Genomic DNA, 22,053 nt, shown 5'->3' with positions numbered 1-22,053 from the left:
AGCTTCTTGATGGCCCCGCGATGGCCACCACGACCACCCCTGCCTCCTCCCTGCGCCTGTACGTTTCTATTTGCGTCCATTTTTTGTTCAAAATCTGTACGAGTAATATAAAAATGAAGGTTGGTAACTACAACAACTCCCAAGGGCCGTCATCTTAAGATCGACAGCAGGGTGCTGTATAGCCCATGCAACAACCTGTGCTTGTGTAGCACCTGTGTTACTGTGGGTTATTGTTACCCAGCTCCTGACAGGCTTGGATATGATTCTCGCGCTGTTGTTGTTGCGCTGTTGTTACTGATTATCCATCCATTTCTGATGATCCATAGGCTGTGTAGCACCTGCGTATCAGCCGTCGGCGCATGCCTATTTCCTCGTGTGCAGTTCGGTGCTGCAACTACCGTAAATATCTTAAGTCTTGCAGTCCTCCGTCAGTGATGGCGACATACTGCCGCAATACCTGCGTCTTGCCAGATTTTGCAGTCCCAGAGTTCGCAAACAGACGAACCCTGTTCGAACGCTACATCTGGCGATGATAGGGATCAAATGAGACGACGGCCTATAGAAATGGCACGAGAGAGCTGTTCGCTCTAGTCCCGTCATGTGTGATCAGTGGATTCTGGGTGCTTTTGGAATCCTGCAGCACTTCCCATTGTTGGGTTAAAGTTGTGGGAAATGCCATAAGGCTATTCCGCCGACCGATTCCGACAACAGCAATGTGGTTCTGGTTGTCTTGCTCACTAGCTAAAAGAGCCTGAGGCGCTGTGAGATTCAATCCTATGTTGGTAATATTGAATTGGGTAAAGGACTCAGCAGGAGGACAGATTGTCCGGAAGAAAAGGAGCTGCCCCTGAGTAATTTAGGAGCCAGAATGTAAGTTCTAGCAGCTGAGTAGAGTCTTATCTCTCATCTCAGCTTGGGTTGCTGCAGCTTTCCAAGAACTGGAGTTCTAAAGAAAGGTTTTTGGGGGATTGTGGGTTATGTCTAGGAGTAAGAATCTACTAAAGCTTGGTTGGTAGTAATAGTATAACCTACACTAGCTCTGGACCGAGGTGTGAATAGGTAGAGAGGGAAGGGCATGGGTCATAATTCGTTTGTTGTAAAGAAGCCCATGAATTCAACAAGGTGTGAATATATTCAAGAATGGCGCTGGATATGCAATAGCAGCAGTATTCCCCAGATTCATTCAACTATATGCGCCACCATTCCCATGATTAGAGAATATTGCACGTCTGCTATGCGGTCTATGTTGTGCAAAACGTGAAGCAGGAGGTAGCTCTTGGGTGTATAGTATGAGGGTATCACAAATTACAGTGCGTACAACGTATTAAGATCCATTAATATATTCTATTTCTACAGTCGATCGGTACCATCACTGTCGTTTAAAGTAAGGAACTGTGTAAGTTGTTTTTGGTTATACAGTATTAGAGATAAGATCATATTAGAGATTGCAACATTGACAGTCGAGTAATTGACTTTCTACCTCACAGCATACAAAGGGTGCTGGATACAACGCTAAACGAGCTCCCTTGTCACTGACTGCCCATGTCATACAGCTGTACACAGCCAACCGTAGGAAGCTTCACTATGCTAGCTAAATGAGATGACGAGGAATGACGTGGTGAAGTACGGGAGTAAGGGTAAGGTCCGATGGTACACCAGTTGAGGACATCTTATTCCCTATTACTTCACCAACACGTACTACTGATAGTAGACATATGACCAGGATTATAGCCAATCTTTATACTCCCCCCTCAACCTCTCCTAGTTTTATCACCAAGCTGCTTTAAGGTCTCTATTTTCTGTCTTCTCTAATGACCATGTGCACCAATAATGGGGCGTCTCGGAGGGTCGAGCTCCTGTCCGAAAGACTAATCGTGAAGCAGCCAGATGCTCTCCTGAGGGGCAATGAAGTCAACGATACTGTTTTAGAGGACTTCAAAGTTCGACGTGTTACATTTGACCCCGAAAGCTCAGATCAAGGAGCGTTGGCTTTTTTTACACCTATGCCCCTTGAAGTTCTGCGAAAGTACCCAGTTCGTCCAGATCTCCTTCTCCCCGAAGAGCTGCCAAATCTCGACTTCAGAGATTATGACCCGCCGGCAGACGCACAAGCCGATGACAACGAGTACTGGAATACAGGCCTATGCACAGAGATGCTAGCTGAGTATTTCAAAAGCTACATTCTGGGAGGGTTTCCGAGACGGTTGCCCCCAAATACATGTAGCCTAGCTGATATGCGCCAGCTAAACTGGATAAGGTGAGTAGACTTACGCCTTTGGTACTTCAAATAAAAATACTCACTGACTCTGATATATAGTGTGCCTCATCCGTTCCTTCTAGGGGCTGGCCTTGACTGCTACTATCCGCGCAGTCGTAATTCCTGGTCAGCGGGTCCGATAATCGAGCCAAAATCATCTGGAGACCACGTATATTCGCATACTACGCTCGTAGTGACCCAGGACTGCGAAGGGAGCAATGATTCGATGCTATTCGGCGAGTTGGCACCAATCATATGTTCCATGTATAACAGGGCCCGCCAACCCCAGGTACCCAACGAAGATCAGGAGTCTATGTTCGATGCCCCGGGAAAGATCGCCCAGTACGACCTACAATTTCCCGAAGGTTCACTTCCCAGTGATGCTTATATCTTTCGTCGGCCCACAGCATGGTCGGATATTCTGCGGTTATATGAATGGGGGAGAGCTTATTATTCATCAGTCAAAACTGCACAGTTTCGAACGCAAGGAGAGTGCACCATTCGATCTTTTCGCTAGCTTTGCCTTAAGTCAACCAGCACATAGTACTACGTGAGACTGGTGGTTGCGAACGTTTCTTTGATTTGCTGCGCGGTTTTACATTATTTAATTTTTTGTTTCCAGGTTTCGAATGTTTGTTGTTGTATTTGAATTTGATTGAAACTGCGTATAGGTGGTGGGCCTATGCAATTATGCGGAAAGATTAGGATCCTCAGAATATGTAAGTAGTGATGCTCTCTTAATATAAGTTTAGGATCGTCATCGGGGGACAGGGCATCTGCCTACCGCCTGCCTTCGGCGGCCCGCCAGTCTAACTGCTAACTCTAGCTACTGTAACCCCTAAGTTAGGCAGTTGTACTCCTAAGCTGAGGCACAAGCACCCCTAAATTTGGACACCCGTAGCATATTATTGGATTTACTAGTCTAAGTTTTCCTAGGATTAATGAATAACTAGTATTTCATAGCCTAAATTGAGTATCTTAACTCCCCTTATACTAAACACCTCACATAAAAAGTACGCGTTTTAGTATATAAAGTCCGAAATCGCTATATGCTGAGGCTGAATTCTGGCAGTCGAAGCTCTATTCTGACATAAGCCCTATGCCTGATTAGGTTAGTTGCCCCCCGATGACGCTCCAAAGTCTGTACCAGCCTCTCAATCTAAGCTGTATTAGGCTACGGCTATTGTCTGTGCTAACCGCCTTTGGTTAACCACGTACGAGCGGCTATGAAGACGCATTGCCTCAGCCCTAGGAGTCCATTTTTCTTTAGCTTCGCATTGGCTACATCGTTTGACATGTCGAAAATAGATCCAAGGTCCAGATATACTTCTGCCTGGTCCAAAATGGCCCCAAAACATCGAACCAAGTATAATTTAATTGCCGCGGCGGCGGTGCAGTCCATCCAACATATAAATTATGGCCCTTCACCCAGTCTCACCCCCAAACCGAATCAGATCTTCAAGACGAAGTACTCCTGAACAATGGCAAATCTTATATTCAGTCTTTTCTTTTGCAGCGCTGTTACCCTTGCGAGCTCTCCATTCCCACCCGAGCCACAAGGACTTAGAACTCTTCCTTCGTCCCATGTTGATGGTGCATCCATATCATACAAGAAAGTAGGTACAATCCAAGATTGCGCCCTTGATATTTCTAACGAAATAAGACACAAATCTGCTCAACTCCGCACCTCGATACCTACAGCGGCTATGTCCATCTTCCACCCCGTGCAGACGATGCGCATCCCCACCCAAGCAACCTGTTCTTCTACTACGCCAAATCGGCTGAGAAACGTACAACTCCGTTGACAATCTACCTCGGTGGTGGTCCTGGAGCAAGCTCCATGTCCTCCATGGCCACTGAAGTAGGACCTTGCTCCGTGAACTCAGATTCGAATAGTACATCGCCGAATCCCTGGTCCTGGACACGCGAATCGGACATCCTCTTCATCGATCAGCCGGTTCAAACTGGATTTTCATATGATGTACTTACAAATGCCACAATTGACTATTCCACAAGCACCATCACTCCAACAGACTTCGATGATGGAGTCCCGGTAGCGAACCATACGTTCGGAGTTGGGGTGTTCGGGTCTCAGGACCTAAACGGAACGGCGAATTCGACGACGAATGGAGCGAGGGTGTTGTGGGACTTTATGCAGGTCTGGATTAATGAGTGAGTGTTTTCTTTCTTTCTCGAATTTATCTTCTTGTTCTATGCTGATTGTCAGATTCCCGGAGTATGAATCACCGGATAAGAAAATACATATTTGGTCGGAATCCGTAAGTACATTATTCCCTCGGTTGTGCTTGTCTGCTAAAGAATACTCTCAAGTTCGGTGGACGATACGGCCCAACCTACGCCGCATATTTCCTGGATCAAAATGAGAAGATCCGTAACAACGAAGTGACCGAGATCTCATCTCCTTCTCCAATCACCATCGACACACTAAGCATCCACAACGGCTGCAGCGACATCACGACGCAGGGTGCATTCTACCCCGAATACGCATACAACAACACCTACGGCGTACAGGCCATCACTGAGACACAATACGAAGAAGCCAAATATAATTGGACCAAGCCCGGCGGGTGTCTAGATATGGCCGTTCAATGTCAGGAACTCGTCCAGAAGCTGGACCCGTATAATTTCGGAAACAATGCGGAAGTCAATGATGTGTGTTTCGCTGCAGATGAATACTGCTACGAGAATGTGTTGGCAGTTTATGCCTTGTCAGGGGTGAGTTCTTCAATATGGTCAGATGAGCGTGTGTTGACTGTTGTAGCGCGATATCCATGATCTGGCCGAGGTTCCTACTACGACTGTGCCGCTGCCCTACTCGGATGGCTTTTTTAATAGGGCGTGGGTGCAGAATGCCTTGGGAGTTCCGGTGAACTATACTATGAATTCGTATACTATTTATAATGGTGCGATCCCTCTGATGGAAAAATTATTTGCTGAAGATAGGTATTGATGATACTAGCGTTTTGGAGTACCGGAAATGCACTCATTACGCGTGGCAATGCAATGGACCACTTTTCATCGATTATGGAACGGGGTGTGAAAGTTAATCTTATCTATGGGGATCGGGATTATCTCTGCAATTGTATGTCATTCACCCGTTTAACCAGAACGCCCACTTACAGTAACAATAGGGATGGGCGGCGAGAACGTCAGCTTATCCATCAAGCACGACCAGTCTGCGGAGTTCAGCTCCAGTGGGTATGCTGATCTTATTACGAATAAAACGTACGTGGGTGGTGTTGTTCGTCAGCATGGAAACCTTTCGTTTACGAGGGTGTTTGATGCAGGTCATACTGGTAAGTCTTGATAAAAAACGTGTTGATCCAGGTATACTGACTTTACAGTTCCGGCCTTCCAACCTGAGACCATGTTCCGCGTTTTCTCTCGGATCATGAACTCGAAGGATATTGCAACAGGGAATGTTACCTTAACAGAGAAACGCAGGGAGACCTACCGCACCCAGGGTCCACATTCAACCTTTGACAGAAAGAACAAGCTCCCCTCCCCAGCGACCCCGCTCTGCTACACACTGGACATGCCTACGACATGTACAGACAACCAGCAGGCGGCGCTGTTGAATGGCACGGCCATTGTGGAAGACTTTGTAGTGAAGTGGCCTGTCTCCTAGATGGATGGAGCCAGTGGATGGGTGTGGCTGAGGCTGGTATACATCTGAGCTAGCTAGACATAATCATTATAGTTGTATAGACTAGAGGCACATAGAATCATCATTCAAACTCTATACTGACCCCATTATCATCGTCCAAGACAGCAGTCACATTTCTAACTCTCCGTCCAAGTGACTTCGGCCAAATATCCCGAGACCCCTCAAACTCCATGACCCGCCTAGCAGCCATTGCAGCCAATGTAGAATCCCATAGAATCTCCCTCCGTTCACAGCTCTCTAGTAGCCAGATGGCCCTACGACGAATGCTCATATCTCGACAGCGCACGCCAACAATATACAACGGGGAGACAATGCCAAGATCGAAAGAAAACGCCCGTTTTTGTGAAAGTTGCCTATACAGAACTTAGTTTACCCAAACTGGCCAATTAGCACGTATGAATATGACAAACCTTGTGCGCAATAGATAACTCTCCACAAGCGAAACAATCGTCTCAAACCCCGGCCGAAACTGGTCCCACGCATCCTCTGAACCATCTGGTGGGACAGCAACATACATCTTCCCAATGATATACCAAATGCGCATAATGTCCGGATCCTGACCGCCTACATACGACGTCCCATATCGACGACTTAGCCCTGGCGAGGATATGGTCTCCACAAACCTACCATGCCACTCCTTTAAGTATCTCGACGTCCGTCTCCGATCAACTGGACGAACAGACGGCGAGTGACCCTCCATAATCAATGCCATATCCAGCCGATCATGGAAGATAGAATTCAGCACACCATGCAAGGACTGTACCACATACTCGCCATTGGGTCCGAGAGCAACTCTCTCCAAGATAGACGAACCTCGCTCACCATCCCGCTTCAACGTCCGAGACAACGATGTACCCAGTAACCCAACCAACTGATTATCCAACCTTATAAACATTGATATCATCGTATCACGCGACACAACATCCCAGGCTAGCTCCTCTCCACACTGCAGCAGTATATCCAAGCCAGATTTAATATGAACAACCGCCGCCCTTCGACAGCCCCTGATACACTCAAAGCAAGCAAAAAGCAAACAACAAACGAGACTCAGGTCCTTCGCACCATTCCCAAGCCAAACCCTCACCTTTTCCAAGGCCCGTCCATACTGCCGCATGGCGAACTGACCCTGCGGACTCAGAAGAGAAGGATCATCACCACACTCGTAGATCTGCTGCAGAGCTCCGAACGAGATAATCGCGCGTGCAAGCCCCTCGTCGCTATGTGCAGCGCGTAATACCGGATCAGTGAAGTCAATTGGAAAGCGATATCTCGTTTGGTGGAGGAAGAAGTCAAATGATTGTCTTTCCTCGTCGGATGTCAAGAAAGGCGATCTAGATTCTGGTGCGCGGTAGACCACCATTCGTAGTTTAGGCGACGAATTCCTTTTCGGGACGACCGCGTAGCTACATGCATGCCCTGCTGAGGTACATTTCTGACAAGTTGGCTTTGTTTCGTCGCATTTTATACGTCGTTTTCTGGTTGTGTTGTTGGTACATCTTTAATTGTTGATGGTTAGGGTTATGTACTTGCAGGTTATGCAGCCTGTGTTTACTTTGCTGCCGCAGATTCGGGGCGCTTTTCTGGGGTTGGGCATTTTAGATGAGGATATTGTATTTGGGATGGATGATTAGGCTGACACATTCGTGGGATGTGCTTCTGATGACTGCTTATTTCGCCCCCAATTGAGATTCGATGCCTTAATTTATTCACTGCCTCAGGCCGCTGACAGAGTGAGTATCTCAAGATAGACGTTCGCCATTAGCAAGATGTACATAGTGGTATTAATCAGTCATAAAGTCCCCGCGCATGAACCCCATGGTATTTCCTGTCCCAATACAGATATCAGTCCATCGCTGAATAAAAAGAACAACCGCCCAAACCAAGGAATGAACCAGATTGGATATATCAAACCCTCTCCTCAACCGTCGTATGAAACTCTCTCTGTACCGCAATCCCATCTCTAGGAATAGGTCCCATCTCAAACCCGTCAGCCTTCATCTCAGGACTCATACCTTGTACATGCGTCTGCATCTCGGTAGAGTCACTCTCATTCGGCATCTGAATCCATCTTTCACTATCAGTGCTGCGTCGGTTTTGGCGGCCGTGAGATTTAGACCCGTACGCCCTGGAATCGTACGCGTATTGAAGATTCGAGCCCTTGCTTTTCTGGCCCGAGACGCTGCTGCTGATTTTCTGTGCAGCGGTTTTGAATAATCGGTAGATTATCGGGAGGTTGGCGCAGAGGACGCCGCCGAGGGATTCGAAGGCGGAGAGGATTCCTAGAGGTACACCTTCCCCTATTTTTCTGTTAGTGTTGGGGCCCATATGGGCTTGGGGAATCGGGCTAACAGGTAATGTCTGCAGAGCCTTGGGCGACGACGTAAGCTAGGCGGGCGGCGCTTATGCCGCAGGTTCTGTTGAATATTTGTCAGTTCTTGTACGTCGGGGTCCGCGCATCAAGATTGAGGGAGATTGTCGTACATGAATCCAATGGAAAAGATTGTGATTAGAGCGATCTTCTTCTTTCGCGTTGTGCGGACTCTTACGATGACCGGGATAGGAAGAGCGAAAAGCACGAGGTCAGTGACCATGTTGGAGGAGTTGACGAAGTATGTCAGGGCTGTGGAGTTGAAGCATTCACCCTTGACGGTGCGATCCCAGAATGCGTTCAGTGGGCGACATAATGCGCCCATGAATGCTTCGATAATGGTTATCCATATCAGGACAAATATTGAACACCCGATCACTGTCTTGCTGAACCAGGGGATAGGGAAAATGCGGTAGTATAGGACGAGGATGCCGAGTTTGGTTGCGGCAAGGAAGAGGTTGTAAAGGTGACTGGCGATGTACTCTCCCTGCGTCTGTTGTCAGCGAGGCTGAGGTCTGGAGGATCATCAGGTGCTTTGACCTTCAGGAAGATCTCCAGGTCTTTGAGGTCGATAGTTGCGGTGTGACGACCGAATCCATGGCCCACACCTGTTGGGATCAGCAGGAACTAAAAATAATAATGTACAGACACTGGCCTATTCGACGTACCGCAGGCCAAAATCGTGACCGAGTATGCTACTTCGAGGGCCTGATATAAGATCAGCAATCATTGTTATATGCATAGACCCAGTTCGTGTGTGGCGAGACAGACACTTGCCAGGATGATTAGGTGGTCATCTAAATGAAGGCCCTCGTTCGACATTTTAGCAAATAGTCGCAGCACCGTGCTCGCAACTAACAGGACCGTCGGAACCGTGTATCCTACAATCACCAATGTCTCTCTCGACGGCGTTCCGTCCCAGGTCGCCATATTGGGGTATGTTCCTGGCACGCACGCTGATCCGGTAGGATATCACCTTTCCGTTTCGGACACGACAGCATCAGAGTTGCTTAGACGGCAACTGGCGCTTGACCATAAGGACTAGGAAAAGGGGCTCCATGCGGACTTTAACGGACTGTGTCCGTTTCTAGTACCATTAATATGAATTTACATGGTTGCTAGCTCTCATCGTATTGCCCCAGGGGCAGGCAGGATCCTTCAGGTCAGGCAAGAAAATGCATAAAATGCTGCCCTGTTGATTCCTAATTGTCAGCATAATCCATAAATCCAGTCCCAAGGCGGGTCTATTTGCCCGGACTAATAGAATCCCACGATGGCGACATGGGCCGAAAGCGTGGCATGAAATGAAACTAAAATAACAGGCCTTGCGAGACATAATAACCACATGTTACGGTCGCCTATATAAAACACGGCTTAAGCGTGATGGCTGAGACAAGCTCGTTGACGGACTGTGACTATGGCTCTAGTGTCCGTAATAGCGACCCAGGGTGGACCTTCACTTCAATCAGTGACTATCCATCGTATCCAATAATCATAACCACGGATGGCTGATCTTTCTCGGCATAGAATACGAGTGGTGATGTTCCATGTCAGTTCGGTTTCTCTCCCCACTTGCCATCGATCCCCCCGTATTCTCATATCACGCAGGAGGCCAAGACCCTAAATCCTGCGTTTTACCTTCGCCACTCCTTCCTCCTCGTTATTTGGGTCGACCCTCCACTTCCACGGTTCCTGAGGGATTGCACTGTGAGAACCCGCATTTTCTTGCATTGAAGGCACAACAACATCATGTTCATGACTTGGTCCATGAAGCCAGAACCGGCCTCTCCACGATCTGACTCGTCGAGTACTTCGTTCCTGAAAGAGCCAAGACGTAGAGTCCGAACGCGCAATGGCTGCAATACCTGCCGAAGGAGGCGAGTGAAATGCGACGGTAGGTGCAAGTCCGATATACCATTTTTGCTCCGGCTCGCTCTCCGAGATTCCAAGTTCAGTCTAGAGCTTTCTTATCCACCCAATACAAGGTAAAAGGGCAGAGGCTTATCCACTACTGATTTAGAGAGTCGTCCCATCTGCACACGCTGCCAGCGATCAAAGAACTCCTGTAGCTACGAACTTCAGTTGCAATGGGAGGACGAGATGCGGACGGCTGGGAAGTGTCATGGGCGAACAGGCGTTCAATCGAGGAGACATTCCTTGCAGCGCCCACCGGCAAGCGACGGAGAATTCCAACGGTTGACACGGGCCAGACGCAAGGACATGACCCATCGGCAACACGACGCTGGTTCCGTGGCGATCCGCTCTCCACCCGATACCCATAGCTCACCACCGGCCGGCCGAGTCACCTATTACACCCACTACGAGAAATGGAAAAGGGTGACGACTATTTCGCGTCCGGTACCCCTTTTACCATGGAGTATCGGTATGCCAGACGTGGACGATGTATGCTTGTCGTTTTACAGTTCCGTGATGTGCGCTGTCGGCGTGACCGTCGATGATGAGCGCTTCAACCCACTTCGAAGCACGGTTATGCGTCTCGTGTTTCGGACTGAGACAGCTTATTATGCCGTTCTTATGGCCAGTGCACATTATCTGCGCTCGGTTGAGAGTAGGTTTGAATTGATGGAGATCCAAATCCGCTCGGAGGTCCTGAGGGGCTTGCGGCGAGCCTTGATGAAAGACAATTTGGATTGGGAGGATTTGTTAGTGCCGACGATCTTTCTCTGCTCTTCCGCGGTATGTGAGGTCTCCACTGTAAATTACCTTGACTAGCGGTCATGAGATTCAAGGTTTGGCATGAAGGTGATCACTAATCATGCACTTAGATTTCTAATAGCTGCGACGGCTCCTGGGTAAAGCATCTCGCCTGTTTTCAGTTGATCGTCAAGGAGATGGCCTATGGCCACAGGAAAGCTCCTCCTGTGCCACAATTCTTCATCAGCTACTTCTCTGCGCATCTCGTGCTGGCTAAATCGGTGTTCTCGATTGACGATGTCCTGCCTGTGGGTAAAATACCAACCAACTCTACTAACCATAGCTCCTTGGTCAACTCGACGAACACTGAAAAGGTATCATGGACCTCCACCAAGGATCTCGCCAAGGTGATGCCAGCCGACACACTCCATGAGATTGACATGTGGAACGGCCACAGCGGCCACATGTTACTGATCATTAACGAAATCCTGAGTCTCAAGCACGATGCCCAAGCACTCCGCCATCAATCCTCGGACCTGTCCACTCCCCAACTAGCAGTGCAAGAGAAACATGCAGCGATTGCGGATAAGATTACAACCTTGGAAGCAAGTCTAGCGACAACGACCCAGATAATCCCGGTCTCCTTATATAAAGACCGCACCTCTGCCGAGTCGAGACATGGATTTCGTTTACTGAAAAGCACAAGCGAGGCCTATCGTCTGGCGGCCTATCTCCTCCTATCAGAGGCAGTTAGTCCTCGCTTCCTCGGGTATACCCCAGCCAGCACCCAGAGCATCGAACAGCTGAGGGATTCAGCCCAGAGGGCACAATACGTAGACCGCATCTTTCATTTAGCGAGCTACGTGGTCTCATCGGTGGATCATCTCCCCATCTCCTGGCCGCTATGGCCCCTGTTCATTGCCTCCTGCTGCTGTTCAAGGGACGAAGAGACTAGAACCAGAGCTCTGGAGATATTTGGCTCTGCCAGAGAAAAGGCCCCGTATGAGAATATCCCCAGAGCTCAAACATTAGTCGAGCTACTCTGGAAGCGCAGGGACATGCAGACAGAGTCGGACAACAGTGTGCGCATCGGTCGGTTCGAGTGGGAATCAGCGATGGAGTCTCTTGGCTGGCAGACGAGTTTCGCTTGATTATTCGGTACTCCATTGCTTCTTCTGTCATCCTATTACGTTAGCTATATATACCCTTGGTGAATCACGGTTATCCCAATCCCCCACCCCACCTTCCCATTATGCATATACAAAAAGTTCCATAGAGCCACAAAACAGAACATAATACCCTACAAACAGAATCGAAAGTTCGGATTCTGCCAATCCGACACATCGCCCACCTCCTTCCCAGCAGTAGAATCCCCCGAATCTTCCACCTCCTTAGTCTCAGGCTCGATAACACGGCCCTGCTTTCGATCCCGTCTCTTATTCTCCCAGACCATATAAACACGTAGCAGAACTACATCAAGAACAGCAATGCAAAAACAAGCCAGAATAGCTGCAAACGCAGACTAATTCCATCAGTCAGCGTATATCAACAAACAAAACCAACACCCCCTCAGGCAGAGAAAGAAAGCAAAAAGAAGAGAAAACTCACATAATAATGCGGCGCCTGATTCTTCTTAAAAAGCTGCGGGCCCGCAATATTCCCCACACAGTATCCGATAAACAAGATCGCAGTGACGGTACTCTTCTTCGTGAAGCCGGCGAAATTACTCGAGACCAGACTAAGGCTGAGGGGGAATCCCGCGCCAAAGACCGTGACCAGCCAGACGCCTACCAGACGGCTCCATTTCTTCTCGACTGGCAGTTGGCGCATGAGAAGGATGCCGATTAGGCTAACCAGCAGGGTGATTATCATCCAGTAGCAGCGGAGACCACGGAAGCGGTTGCAGGTGACTGCGCTGAGGAGGAGGAAGATCAGGGCTACTGCTGCCATGGGGATGGTGTAGAGGAGGGTGTTGAAGGTGTCGAAACCGAAGGAGGCAATTACCAGACTTGAAAACTGGTGTGCATCTTTTTAATAATGGGTTCTGTGGGGGTGGCCTGGGTGAGTACTTACGTTGGTGATTCCGCCGTTAGGAAGGGAAACTAGGAAGTTGTAGGTGAACAGGAACCAGGTTTTTGGGTCTATGAGAGCTTCGATGAATTGGTCTTTCTTCCATTCGCGGCTTTGGTAGGTTTTTTGGCAGGCTTGCGCGCGACGGTAGGCTGGGCCGCGTTGAGAGGGGGAGAGGAATTTGGCGTTTAGTGGGGAGTCGGGGAGGACGAAGAATTGGAAGATTGACCAAACCAGGGTGATTATTCCGAAGATGATGAATACCCACTGGTATACTGGTTAGTCTGGTGGACCTTTTCGGCATGATGCTGTTAGAGGTTTGGTGAATATACCTGCCATGGACCCAAGCGGTTGTGGACATGGCCAATTGCGTATGAGAGAACTCCTCCGAAGATAGACGCAACGCCGTTGCCAGCAAACCAGATGCAGCTTCTAAGAGCATGCTCGGAGGGTGTGTACCACATGCCTATCACGATAGTGAAGCCTGGGCTAATAGCACTTTCAAACACGCCAAGTAATACTCGCAGTGTTGTGATGCCTGCGAAGCTGGATGCAGCCGCATGGCACGTTAAGATGATTGCCCAGATGATCCTGAGAGAGTTAGCTGATACTACCTCTGGGATAATATGTATTGAACTTACATCATGATCGAGAGGTACTTCCCGATTGGAAACTTGACAAATCCTATCGATACGGGATAGGATGCCACCATGTAGCCGAAGTAAAACGCACTGGAGGCCCATGAGTACTGGTCGGTATTCATGTGCTATAGTAATAGTTGAAGTCAGACTCTGCTGCTTGCAAGTATCGAATAAATTCTAGCGTACCGTTCCTGGCAACAGCCCAAGAATGGAAGTATATGACATCGCGGTTTTGTCCAGATACTGTAGCAGGTACGACACAAACATCAGAGGAAGTAGACTAAATGATGTTAAATTCGTATTCGCCAGTTTTTGAGTCAGTTCAACTCCGCGGCTGTAGAGTGCCATGTACATACCAGAGGTCGATACGACGGAGGATCGCTTTTTCTTCCATCGCCGTCAGCGGTTGATGTTCGGCAACGGTCTCACTTGGAGCTTTAGGCTCTGACCCGGGAGAACTGCTGTAGTCGGACATGGCCAGATTATCAGTCCTGCTGAGAAGTGGGATACGTTACAGTGCCCTCCCTCGTACAGAGCAGCAGAGGAAGCAGAGAAAATGAATCTCATCGGTAGCTGTGAGTCCTCTTAAGGGCCGGCACCCAGACGGAACGACTTCCCTGGAAGTCTGGTTGCACCGAATACCACCACATAAGTTAACCTCCAGCTAGACCAACATTGGAGGGATCTTGTTTCTCTAGACGCATCACCACCCAGTTAGTGGCTTTTAGCTGCATGTAAGCGTAATACTGTCCCGACTTAAGCAATCCTTCAAACCTCCATCCCGTGTCGCTAAGCCCGATCAGGTAATGAGAGAGCTCGCTTCGACCTGACCGAAAAAGTGATAGCGTGCAATGGAGGATTTGAGGCATCTCTTTGGCTGCACGCATGGACACTCCAGTCCCACCTGGATCGAACCATATTGTAGATGCAAATGATTAATATTCGTTCCCCTACAGGGCACCATCATGAAAATGTGGAGCATCATGGAAAATATTTAACGAACAAATCCTTCTGCTCCGTCCACAAAAAGAACCAAGCACGAGATACCCAGACCATCATCTGATCATATTGCTGGCTCCTGAGTTCCTTTGACACGAGGAAAGCATGCACCGGATGCTCACAGACGACAGACTCTACCGGGTCGATGCCGACCTCCTCATACCAGGAAAGGGGGACCCAATCCCCCACGGTGCCGTTGTATGGCAATGCAAAACCATACGCTACGCAGGACCCCGGTCAGGGGTCCCCACAGAGTTTCAAGGGGCCACAACAACCCATGTTCCTGTCGTAATGCCGGGGATGTGGGATTGCCACATTCACTTCCTGGGCGCCACAGCAGCAACTATGAATGCGATCGTCGATACGCCACAAGCTCTGGCCGGTGCTCGGAGTGTGCCGGATCTACACGCCACCGTTATGGCCGGATTTACCTCTGTGCGTGAGGTCGGGGGTTACGGGTGTGATCTCGCGAAGGCTGTAGGGGAGGGGCGAATCCCTGGGCCTAATATATACTCCAGTCACTCTGCCATAAGCATGACTGCGGGACACGGTGATGTCCACGGCGTGCATAGGGACTCGCTGCTTGACCTGTGCGCGCACGGCTTACCGTTGACAATTGCTGACGGCGTACCCGAGTGCCTGCTAGCGGTACGGAAGCAGTTGCGCCGGGGTGCAAAAGTCATAAAGGTCTGTGCTAGTGGAGGGGTCGTGAGCGCTATCGATGACCCGCAGCACCAGGAATTCTCCTTCGAGGAACTGAAAGCAATCGTCGATGAAGCGGCGCGGGCACGCCGCGTTGTTGCTGCTCATTGCCATGGTAAAGCGGGTATTATGAATGCATTGCGCGCTGGATGTCGCACGATCGAGCATGGCAGCTTCCTGGATGAAGAGGCCGTTGGGCTGATGAAGGAGAAGGGTGCAATCTTAGTGGCCACCCGCAGTGTCATTGAGAGTGGTCTGGCAATGAAAGATCTCTTTACCCCGTCATCCTATCAGAAGCTCCTCGCAGTCGCTGATGCACACAGAAAAGCGTATCAACTTGCTATTTCGAGAGGTGTCACGATAGCCCTTGGCACCGATCAGTTTATCAGCTCGGATAATCCGATGATAGGCTATGGTCGTAATGGACATGAAGTGAGGTATGCGGTAGACGCCGGTTTAACCCCGCTGGCGGCCATTGAAGCTGCCACGGCCAATGGGCCCCTTACTCTAGGTTACCAAGCGCCACAGAGCGGTCAGCTAAAGGAAGGATATGACGCAGACATCATTGCAGTGAGAGAGAACCCACTGGAGAATGTTGCAGTTCTGTCTAACTCAAAGAATGTCACGCACGTCTGGCGTGGCGGCATGCTGATTAAATCATGAAACGAGCATCCGAGTGGATTAGAAATCGTGGTGGAGTCAGCACCTGCGACGGAAACGTGCAGCACTACGGTACAGCCACCGGTTCTATATCCGAAGACCCGAGGATCTGCAGCTTCACTAACGGCAATGAAGCTTCCAGTGGACGGATATAACCTCGCTTAATCGTGTCATAAAACATCTCCCCACAAATAACTCGCAACAGTCTTGGATCCGGGGCTCGATGATTCGCCTAGGTTGTGATATGTATATATGTCTCAGATACTCACTGCGATGGCTGACAGAGTTTGCGTCAAATGTCATGTAAGCCAACTTGAAGCTGACGGCTTTTAGGACATTTATGTCTCGGGTGTCTGTCTTGGTCTTAACTGCCCTGATTCTAGAATCCGTCCAACTCTCCCTGTCCAAACGGACAGTTCCTCCATAATGTTAGGTAGAATGATGTATTTGAGGCGGTATGACATACTGGTAGAGCCGTGCTTCTGGCTTTCTTTAAAAAGACCTAGTCGGTATCTTGATATACTGTTATTATAATCTCCAGTAGGAATAATGCTGATGTTATCAGAATAATAACCGTTGTCCCCAAGCACCTACCCTTTAAAGCCTTAGATTGACTTTTTGCCACTTCCTTGAAGCATAAAGTGTCGGTGAATCTATGAAAGAAAGGAGGAAGTCTTATGTGTAGAAGGAACTCGGGCCCAGCCTGATACATTGAATTGAGACATCTACAGGAGAGGTGAGAATAATCGAGTCTGGCATCCTATCCCATATCAAGGTTTTTGCCCTTTGTCTCACTTTGATAGCTCGGAATGACGAATGATGAGATATACCTGCCCTGACTTATGTCATTAGTGCGTGGTCGGCTTACCTATAGGCTGTCGATGAACGATGCTGTACTTTCTAATCACGTCGAATGGGGGATTGTGCCTCAGGGAGCAAGGTGCAATATGCGTGATTATGTATGTTATCTGGCCTCCTTTCCAGCCCCAGGCAGCCAGGCTTCCGTGGCCTTCAGACTTCATTTTCATCTTATAGAGAACAGGTCTATTTAAAATGATCCCGGAGAGCAACCATTAAGGAACTCTTCTGTAACTCTCGTAGCTCCTGTGTTAGCCCTAGGAACCACGGCAACAACATCGGGTTTATGTTCCACTCTTATTTTTTATAATGTTGTCTTGGCTTCTTCGGTCTTTACCACGATTCCCCCTTGGGCGAACATGGAGGCCACTCAACTTCTCTAATCCGAACTTCGGCCGGATCTCTGCAAATCAGATAGTGGAAGAGGAAACTCTACCCGATTATATTGCATCACGCTACTATCCTACTCGAATCGGCGAAATAATCAAGGACCGATATCAAGTCGTTGGAAAATTGGGATACGGAACCACCTCAACTGTATGGCTTGCGTGGGATATCAAGTAAGGCCCCTACAGTACTCTTCATTACACCTGCTTACGCAGGAGAATAACAGTTGCCGCTCTTATGTGACGCTCAAGATATTTATCAAGGCTGCTTCCATGGGAAAACAGCTGGATGATGAGCTCAAGATGTATCAACGGATTGACAGAGCCTCGAAGCATCCAGGTCGCAACGCGATCAGGTCTCTACTCGACTCTTTTCATATTGACGGGCCCGAAGACAAGCATCATTGTCTTGTTCATCCCCCATTATTTGAGAGTGTATGGGAGTTCCTGCATCGTAACCCCGTTCAGAGGCTGCGTAAGCCAGTTCTAGTCTTTACTCTTCGTCAAGTGTTCCTAGCGCTAGACTATTTGCATACAGAGTGCCAGGTTATACATACTGGTATATGGCAACCGGATTCCTTTATTCTTGTTGGTCGCTGACTTGGATTAGACATCAAGGCGAATAACATCATGTTTGAACTTGCCGACAATTCAGTCTTCACCAAGTTTGAAGAGGACGAACTCCAAAACCCTTCCCCCAGAAAAGAGCTAGATGGAAGATCGATCTATCTATCCCGAGAACTCGAAATGATTCCGGGGAAACTAGGCGCCCCCGTTCTATGTGATTTTGGCTCGGCTATGTTAGGTGATGTAGAACATCTAGAAGATGTTCAACCTGATATTTACCGAGCGCCAGAGGTGATCTTAGAAGTTCCGTGGTGGTACAGTATCGATATTTGGAATGTAGGGTGCATGGTAAGTTGACCAGCAGCCTAATAGTATTGAAAGACCCCTCTAACCTCGTTACAGATCTGGAACATCTTCGAAGGGGGCTCGTTATTTACAGGCCATGACCCTGAATTCCAGACATATCAGAGTAGGGCGCATCTTGCTGGGATAATAAATCTCCTTGGCCCTCCCCCACCCAGCCTTCTTGCCCGGGCCAAGCAAAGCCAAAAGTTCTTCTCCAACTCGGGAGAATTTCGTGAGGCGGCTTTATTACAAGATCTGACTCCGCTCGACCAGAGGGAAACAACCCTTGAAGGTGAGGATAAGGAGAGCTTTCTACGTATGATGCGAGCGTATGATGCGAAGGATGTTGCAGTGGGAGCCGGAGAAGCGTAGTTCTGCGCCAGAGCTTGCGGAGGACGAGTGGATTTGCAGGCAGATAGACTAATAAATCACTTTTTGACCGGTCTCAGACTCCCAACATGTTCATTCAGGAAAGGTAAGGCTACCTCATGTAGAGAGATGGCAGAGCCCAGCGCGTCGACAAATCAGGTACCCTGGAAGGCTCTAAGCAGATAATTCTCTGTTCTATCTATCTTCTCATACAACTATTTCCGGGTTGACAACTAGCCTAGATAGTTGAGTCTTGACTACTACTAAATTACGGGCATTCTACTTGGCACGAAATCCAGACAACCACTGTCAAGGTGCGGAACCAGACAGACAGGCTGCAGGCCAGGTTATATAGTACAGGTAGAGAGACAAGACGTAGCTCGAAAAGCTACCACAGAATCAGAGTCTGATAGGAAGATATGCGGTCAGGGAGGCATGTGGCAGGTAGGCATGTGGCAGGTAGCTAGGCGGTAGTAAGGTCCCGCAGAAGGCTTTATCCTGACTTCCTAGGTGTCTTTAATGCTATTGGCTAGGCAAGATTGGTCGGCGGCAATATAGCTTAGCACTGTGACAACCACACGGTAAATCAAATTTCTTCACCATTGAAAACTATAGCTGCGTCCGGGTCCTGGTTTATACCTTCCAGCTGTAAACTAATATTGGTTGGCCCCTGGTATCCCGTTGTCACCGTCACTAATAACCCCCAAACATAGACGTATCTGCTTTTGGGTTGGCATCACTTGCGAGGTATCTTGCGAAGAAGTCCCAAGAGGCTCGATCATCCGAGCTACACGGCACAAGATTAGACATTTGGATGCGAAGTCTATGGCCGTCGTAATGGGCAATAATGACCCTCCCATGTGCGGGCGCCATAAACGAGATAAGCATGACCTCAATAACAGGATAAAGTCAGCAACAAAGGTACGAACGTTGTGGGAAAATGGCCTAGTTTAGCAAGGATTCACGTACTGGAATAACAAGATGTTTTTCGAGTCCTCCATCCATAGGACGGGTAGCGATTGCAGCGATTATGGTAACAACCTCAGAGCGGAGTAAAAGGATTGGATCCCCATTACTGGTATTGTACACGGCTATCTTGATGTGAGGTAAGCCGCCTTTGACCCAGCAATATGCCGGCTCACTGTAGGGGGGGGAGTAGGGATGTAGGCAAGGTTCGAATCTCGCTTCAAAAGCAAATCTAAGTAGGTCGTGATTAGCTCTGCCCATTCATATTAACATTATCACGTCAGCTCACCCAGGGGATTTCCAGCCCGTGACTACCCTCAGAGGTCTCGAGTTTCCATCGGTCCCCATTCTGGGGACAACATCCGCTTCCCACATGAGTTGATAAACTATACTGTCCAAATGCTCTTCCTCGTTCCAGCATCCTATCTTGACCAGCGCAGGGCAATTGCCATCAGTCAATTGGTTAACCTCGGAGAAACGTTTTCTAATCTCGGGGGACTCCAGGTTCATTTTGTACTTGGATGAGATGCTTTCGCGCGAAAGAGGAAGAAAGAAGTTGGAGTCATTGTGTGCTGTGGCACGGGGAGTCTCCTCGATAGTGACATCGTTTATTGGCAGAACCTTGATATCGATCTTTACTGGCAAAGATTCAAAATCATTGGGTTGAACATAAACACTAGACATATCCTTCAACCGCGTAAACGTGTCACACAGCACCCCGAAGGCTTTTCCTCTCTGGGCCTCTCGGTCATCTCGTTGCCGAAGGTGAGCAAGGCTACCCGTGAGGCGGGACAGAGATCGAAACATCTCGGACTTGAATAGGTGAGTTGGTCGATTCAGCAATGGGTAAGTCAAGGGAGAAATGGTGAGAAGGCTGACAAGAAGGGAGAGGTGGAGAAAGAAATGGAAAGGGAGAAGAGGGCGGGAAGGTAAAGAGTAACACGTCAAGGTTGCGTCTCTCTATACTGACTAAGGATTCACCCAAACAGTTTGCAAAAAAAGCCGATAACTACATTGGGGGATCCAAAGGTATAAGGGGTCATATACTTCTGGGCCCCCACTGTAGATACTTGTCCATTCTTGAAGCAGTACGAACTAGACTGGACACAGCGCCAGGTCTAATGACTGAGCCACCTCGACTGTTCTTTGAGCTACGTCTTGTGTATCTCCTATATATAAACAGTCCTGTAGCCTGCATCATCATCTACACAAAATGTTGTCCTCCTAGTGGGCGGAAAGACATAAATATCGCGAGTCCTGCGGTTCTGAACTTCCTGTATCAAGTTGCTGCTCTCACGCGCCAGCCAAAAGTCTCGTTGAACGTATAAACGAGGCTTTTTCCAATCATACTTTGGAAAAACTTCTTATCAGGCATACACGGATGGTGCACTACGCCCTGTCGGAGAACATATCCACATCTTCCCAGCCTGCATTGAGGGATTTGTTCGAAATAGATTCACAGCATAATGTGGCAATTGTGCTTGAAGCCCAGACAGGGTCTTCAAGCTTGTTGGGAGCGAATATGCGTGTCACGGAGTACATCCAGTACTCTCCTTAGGGGCTCCCTGCTGCAGCGCTGCTTGGAGAGATAACAATGCGGTCAAGTAACTGGAGAGAGTTAATTACTGTTTCCGCAAGAACACCATTCAAATCAATTGAGGAGTGATATTTTCATGAAATATGCCCTCATCAAAGTAAGGAGGTGCGCCGCTTCAACGATATTGGAAATATGCAGGAGCGTACAGAGCTTGTGAGCTAGATGAAAAGCTGCAATCACATGGAGTCCCTTTCCAACAGGCCCCGAGACTATGCGTTTAAGTCTGCGGTCTTGCCATTCAGCCAACTCATGATTTCCGGGATGCCCCGGAAGCGGCTTATCTATAAATTTGCCAGCAAACCAAGTTGAGGCGTGCCTCATGTATTCATTCTAGGCGCTGGCCTACACAGCTAATATCCGAACAACCCGGAATTTCTCGTCTGCGGGGATGAGACTTGAGCCCGAACCACTTGAGGACTATGTCCATTTCTATATTCCGCTAGTAGTATCCCAAACATGCAATGGGAGCGATGGATCAATGCTCTTTGTGGAACCAGGGACCATAATCTATGCGATGTACAACAGGTACTACAAAGCGTCACTGCCTTGCAGTTATGTGACAGCGCTCTGATCTCGGTCAAGACACTTATCACAACTTACAAAGCTTAGCATGCGGTACAATTAACAACTGAGCTAGCAGTTCGTAGTGTCAAGACGGGACATAGAGCTTTCTAACTGTCGCCAAAATATCATTCGGCTCTGGGTTACTAACAGGCGGCATTTCCTTCAAGCCGACCTCACCCCAGCTCATGTACAAGAGCTGCGCACCGCTGTGAGCGAGAATGTGTATAACGGCGATGATAAACATGGACAGCAACTTACGGGGAAAAGCCACACTGACCTATGGTTCCCCGGTATCCATTCGAAGGACAACTGACCCTATATCGCAGCCCAACACAAGTGGCGAAACGGCCCAGCCTCGTTT

At 48.7% G+C, this 22,053-nt stretch overlaps 9 protein-coding genes across 9 annotated transcripts; 4 read left to right on the top strand and 5 right to left on the bottom strand.

The window, feature by feature from the left end:
* Window positions 1-2,153: 2,153 nt before the first annotated feature.
* Window positions 2,154-5,906, top strand: AO090103000153 (uncharacterized protein; the record flags this gene model as incomplete). The annotated part of the gene is made up of 9 exons (XM_023233424.1): window positions 2,154-2,257; window positions 3,774-3,873; window positions 3,921-4,429; window positions 4,485-4,536; window positions 4,589-4,993; window positions 5,040-5,181; window positions 5,238-5,360; window positions 5,410-5,574; window positions 5,623-5,906. The coding sequence occupies 9 exons, from the start codon at window positions 2,154-2,156 to the stop codon at window positions 5,904-5,906; spliced, it is 1,884 nt and encodes a 627-aa protein (XP_023093829.1).
* A 100-nt stretch (window positions 5,907-6,006) lies between these two features.
* On the bottom strand, window positions 6,007-7,305 carry AO090103000154 (uncharacterized protein; the record flags this gene model as incomplete). The annotated part of the gene is made up of 3 exons (XM_023233423.1): window positions 6,007-6,298; window positions 6,356-6,509; window positions 6,573-7,305. 3 exons carry the CDS (start codon window positions 7,303-7,305, stop codon window positions 6,007-6,009), a joined length of 1,179 nt encoding a protein of 392 aa, XP_023093830.1.
* Window positions 7,306-7,850: 545 nt separating this feature from the next.
* AO090103000156 (uncharacterized protein) lies at window positions 7,851-8,638 on the bottom strand (the record flags this gene model as incomplete). Its single annotated transcript, XM_023233422.1, has 3 exons — window positions 7,851-8,242; window positions 8,295-8,359; window positions 8,427-8,638. 3 exons carry the CDS (start codon window positions 8,636-8,638, stop codon window positions 7,851-7,853), a joined length of 669 nt encoding a protein of 222 aa, XP_023093831.1.
* Window positions 8,639-8,688: 50 nt separating this feature from the next.
* On the bottom strand, window positions 8,689-9,243 carry AO090103000157 (uncharacterized protein; the record flags this gene model as incomplete). The annotated part of the gene is made up of 3 exons (XM_023233421.1): window positions 8,689-8,921; window positions 8,982-9,021; window positions 9,085-9,243. 3 exons carry the CDS (start codon window positions 9,241-9,243, stop codon window positions 8,689-8,691), a joined length of 432 nt encoding a protein of 143 aa, XP_023093832.1.
* A 1,397-nt stretch (window positions 9,244-10,640) lies between these two features.
* On the top strand, window positions 10,641-12,119 carry AO090103000158 (uncharacterized protein; the record flags this gene model as incomplete). The annotated part of the gene is made up of 3 exons (XM_023233420.1): window positions 10,641-10,696; window positions 10,737-10,976; window positions 11,111-12,119. The coding sequence occupies 3 exons, from the start codon at window positions 10,641-10,643 to the stop codon at window positions 12,117-12,119; spliced, it is 1,305 nt and encodes a 434-aa protein (XP_023093833.1).
* Window positions 12,120-12,268: 149 nt separating this feature from the next.
* Window positions 12,269-14,154, bottom strand: AO090103000159 (uncharacterized protein; the record flags this gene model as incomplete). Its single annotated transcript, XM_001826705.1, has 7 exons — window positions 12,269-12,490; window positions 12,577-12,984; window positions 13,042-13,305; window positions 13,371-13,629; window positions 13,680-13,804; window positions 13,866-13,959; window positions 14,036-14,154. The coding sequence occupies 7 exons, from the start codon at window positions 14,152-14,154 to the stop codon at window positions 12,269-12,271; spliced, it is 1,491 nt and encodes a 496-aa protein (XP_001826757.1).
* A 629-nt stretch (window positions 14,155-14,783) lies between these two features.
* AO090103000160 (uncharacterized protein) lies at window positions 14,784-16,267 on the top strand (the record flags this gene model as incomplete). The annotated part of the gene is made up of 2 exons (XM_023233419.1): window positions 14,784-15,817; window positions 16,246-16,267. The coding sequence occupies 2 exons, from the start codon at window positions 14,784-14,786 to the stop codon at window positions 16,265-16,267; spliced, it is 1,056 nt and encodes a 351-aa protein (XP_023093834.1).
* Window positions 16,268-17,207: 940 nt separating this feature from the next.
* Window positions 17,208-18,568, top strand: AO090103000161 (uncharacterized protein; the record flags this gene model as incomplete). Its single annotated transcript, XM_023233418.1, has 4 exons — window positions 17,208-17,458; window positions 17,512-17,759; window positions 17,895-18,199; window positions 18,254-18,568. 4 exons carry the CDS (start codon window positions 17,208-17,210, stop codon window positions 18,566-18,568), a joined length of 1,119 nt encoding a protein of 372 aa, XP_023093835.1.
* A 942-nt stretch (window positions 18,569-19,510) lies between these two features.
* On the bottom strand, window positions 19,511-20,338 carry AO090103000162 (uncharacterized protein; the record flags this gene model as incomplete). The annotated part of the gene is made up of 2 exons (XM_001826708.1): window positions 19,511-19,763; window positions 19,821-20,338. The coding sequence occupies 2 exons, from the start codon at window positions 20,336-20,338 to the stop codon at window positions 19,511-19,513; spliced, it is 771 nt and encodes a 256-aa protein (XP_001826760.1).
* Between the last annotated feature and the right edge of the window lie 1,715 nt (window positions 20,339-22,053).

This window comes from Aspergillus oryzae, chromosome 8 (genome assembly GCF_000184455.2).
Source record: "Aspergillus oryzae RIB40 DNA, chromosome 8".
NCBI classification, from domain to species: Eukaryota; Fungi; Ascomycota; class Eurotiomycetes; order Eurotiales; family Aspergillaceae; genus Aspergillus; species Aspergillus oryzae.
The sequence above is the reverse complement of the archived record's forward strand: the minus strand, read 5'-3'. Positions and strand labels throughout refer to the sequence as shown.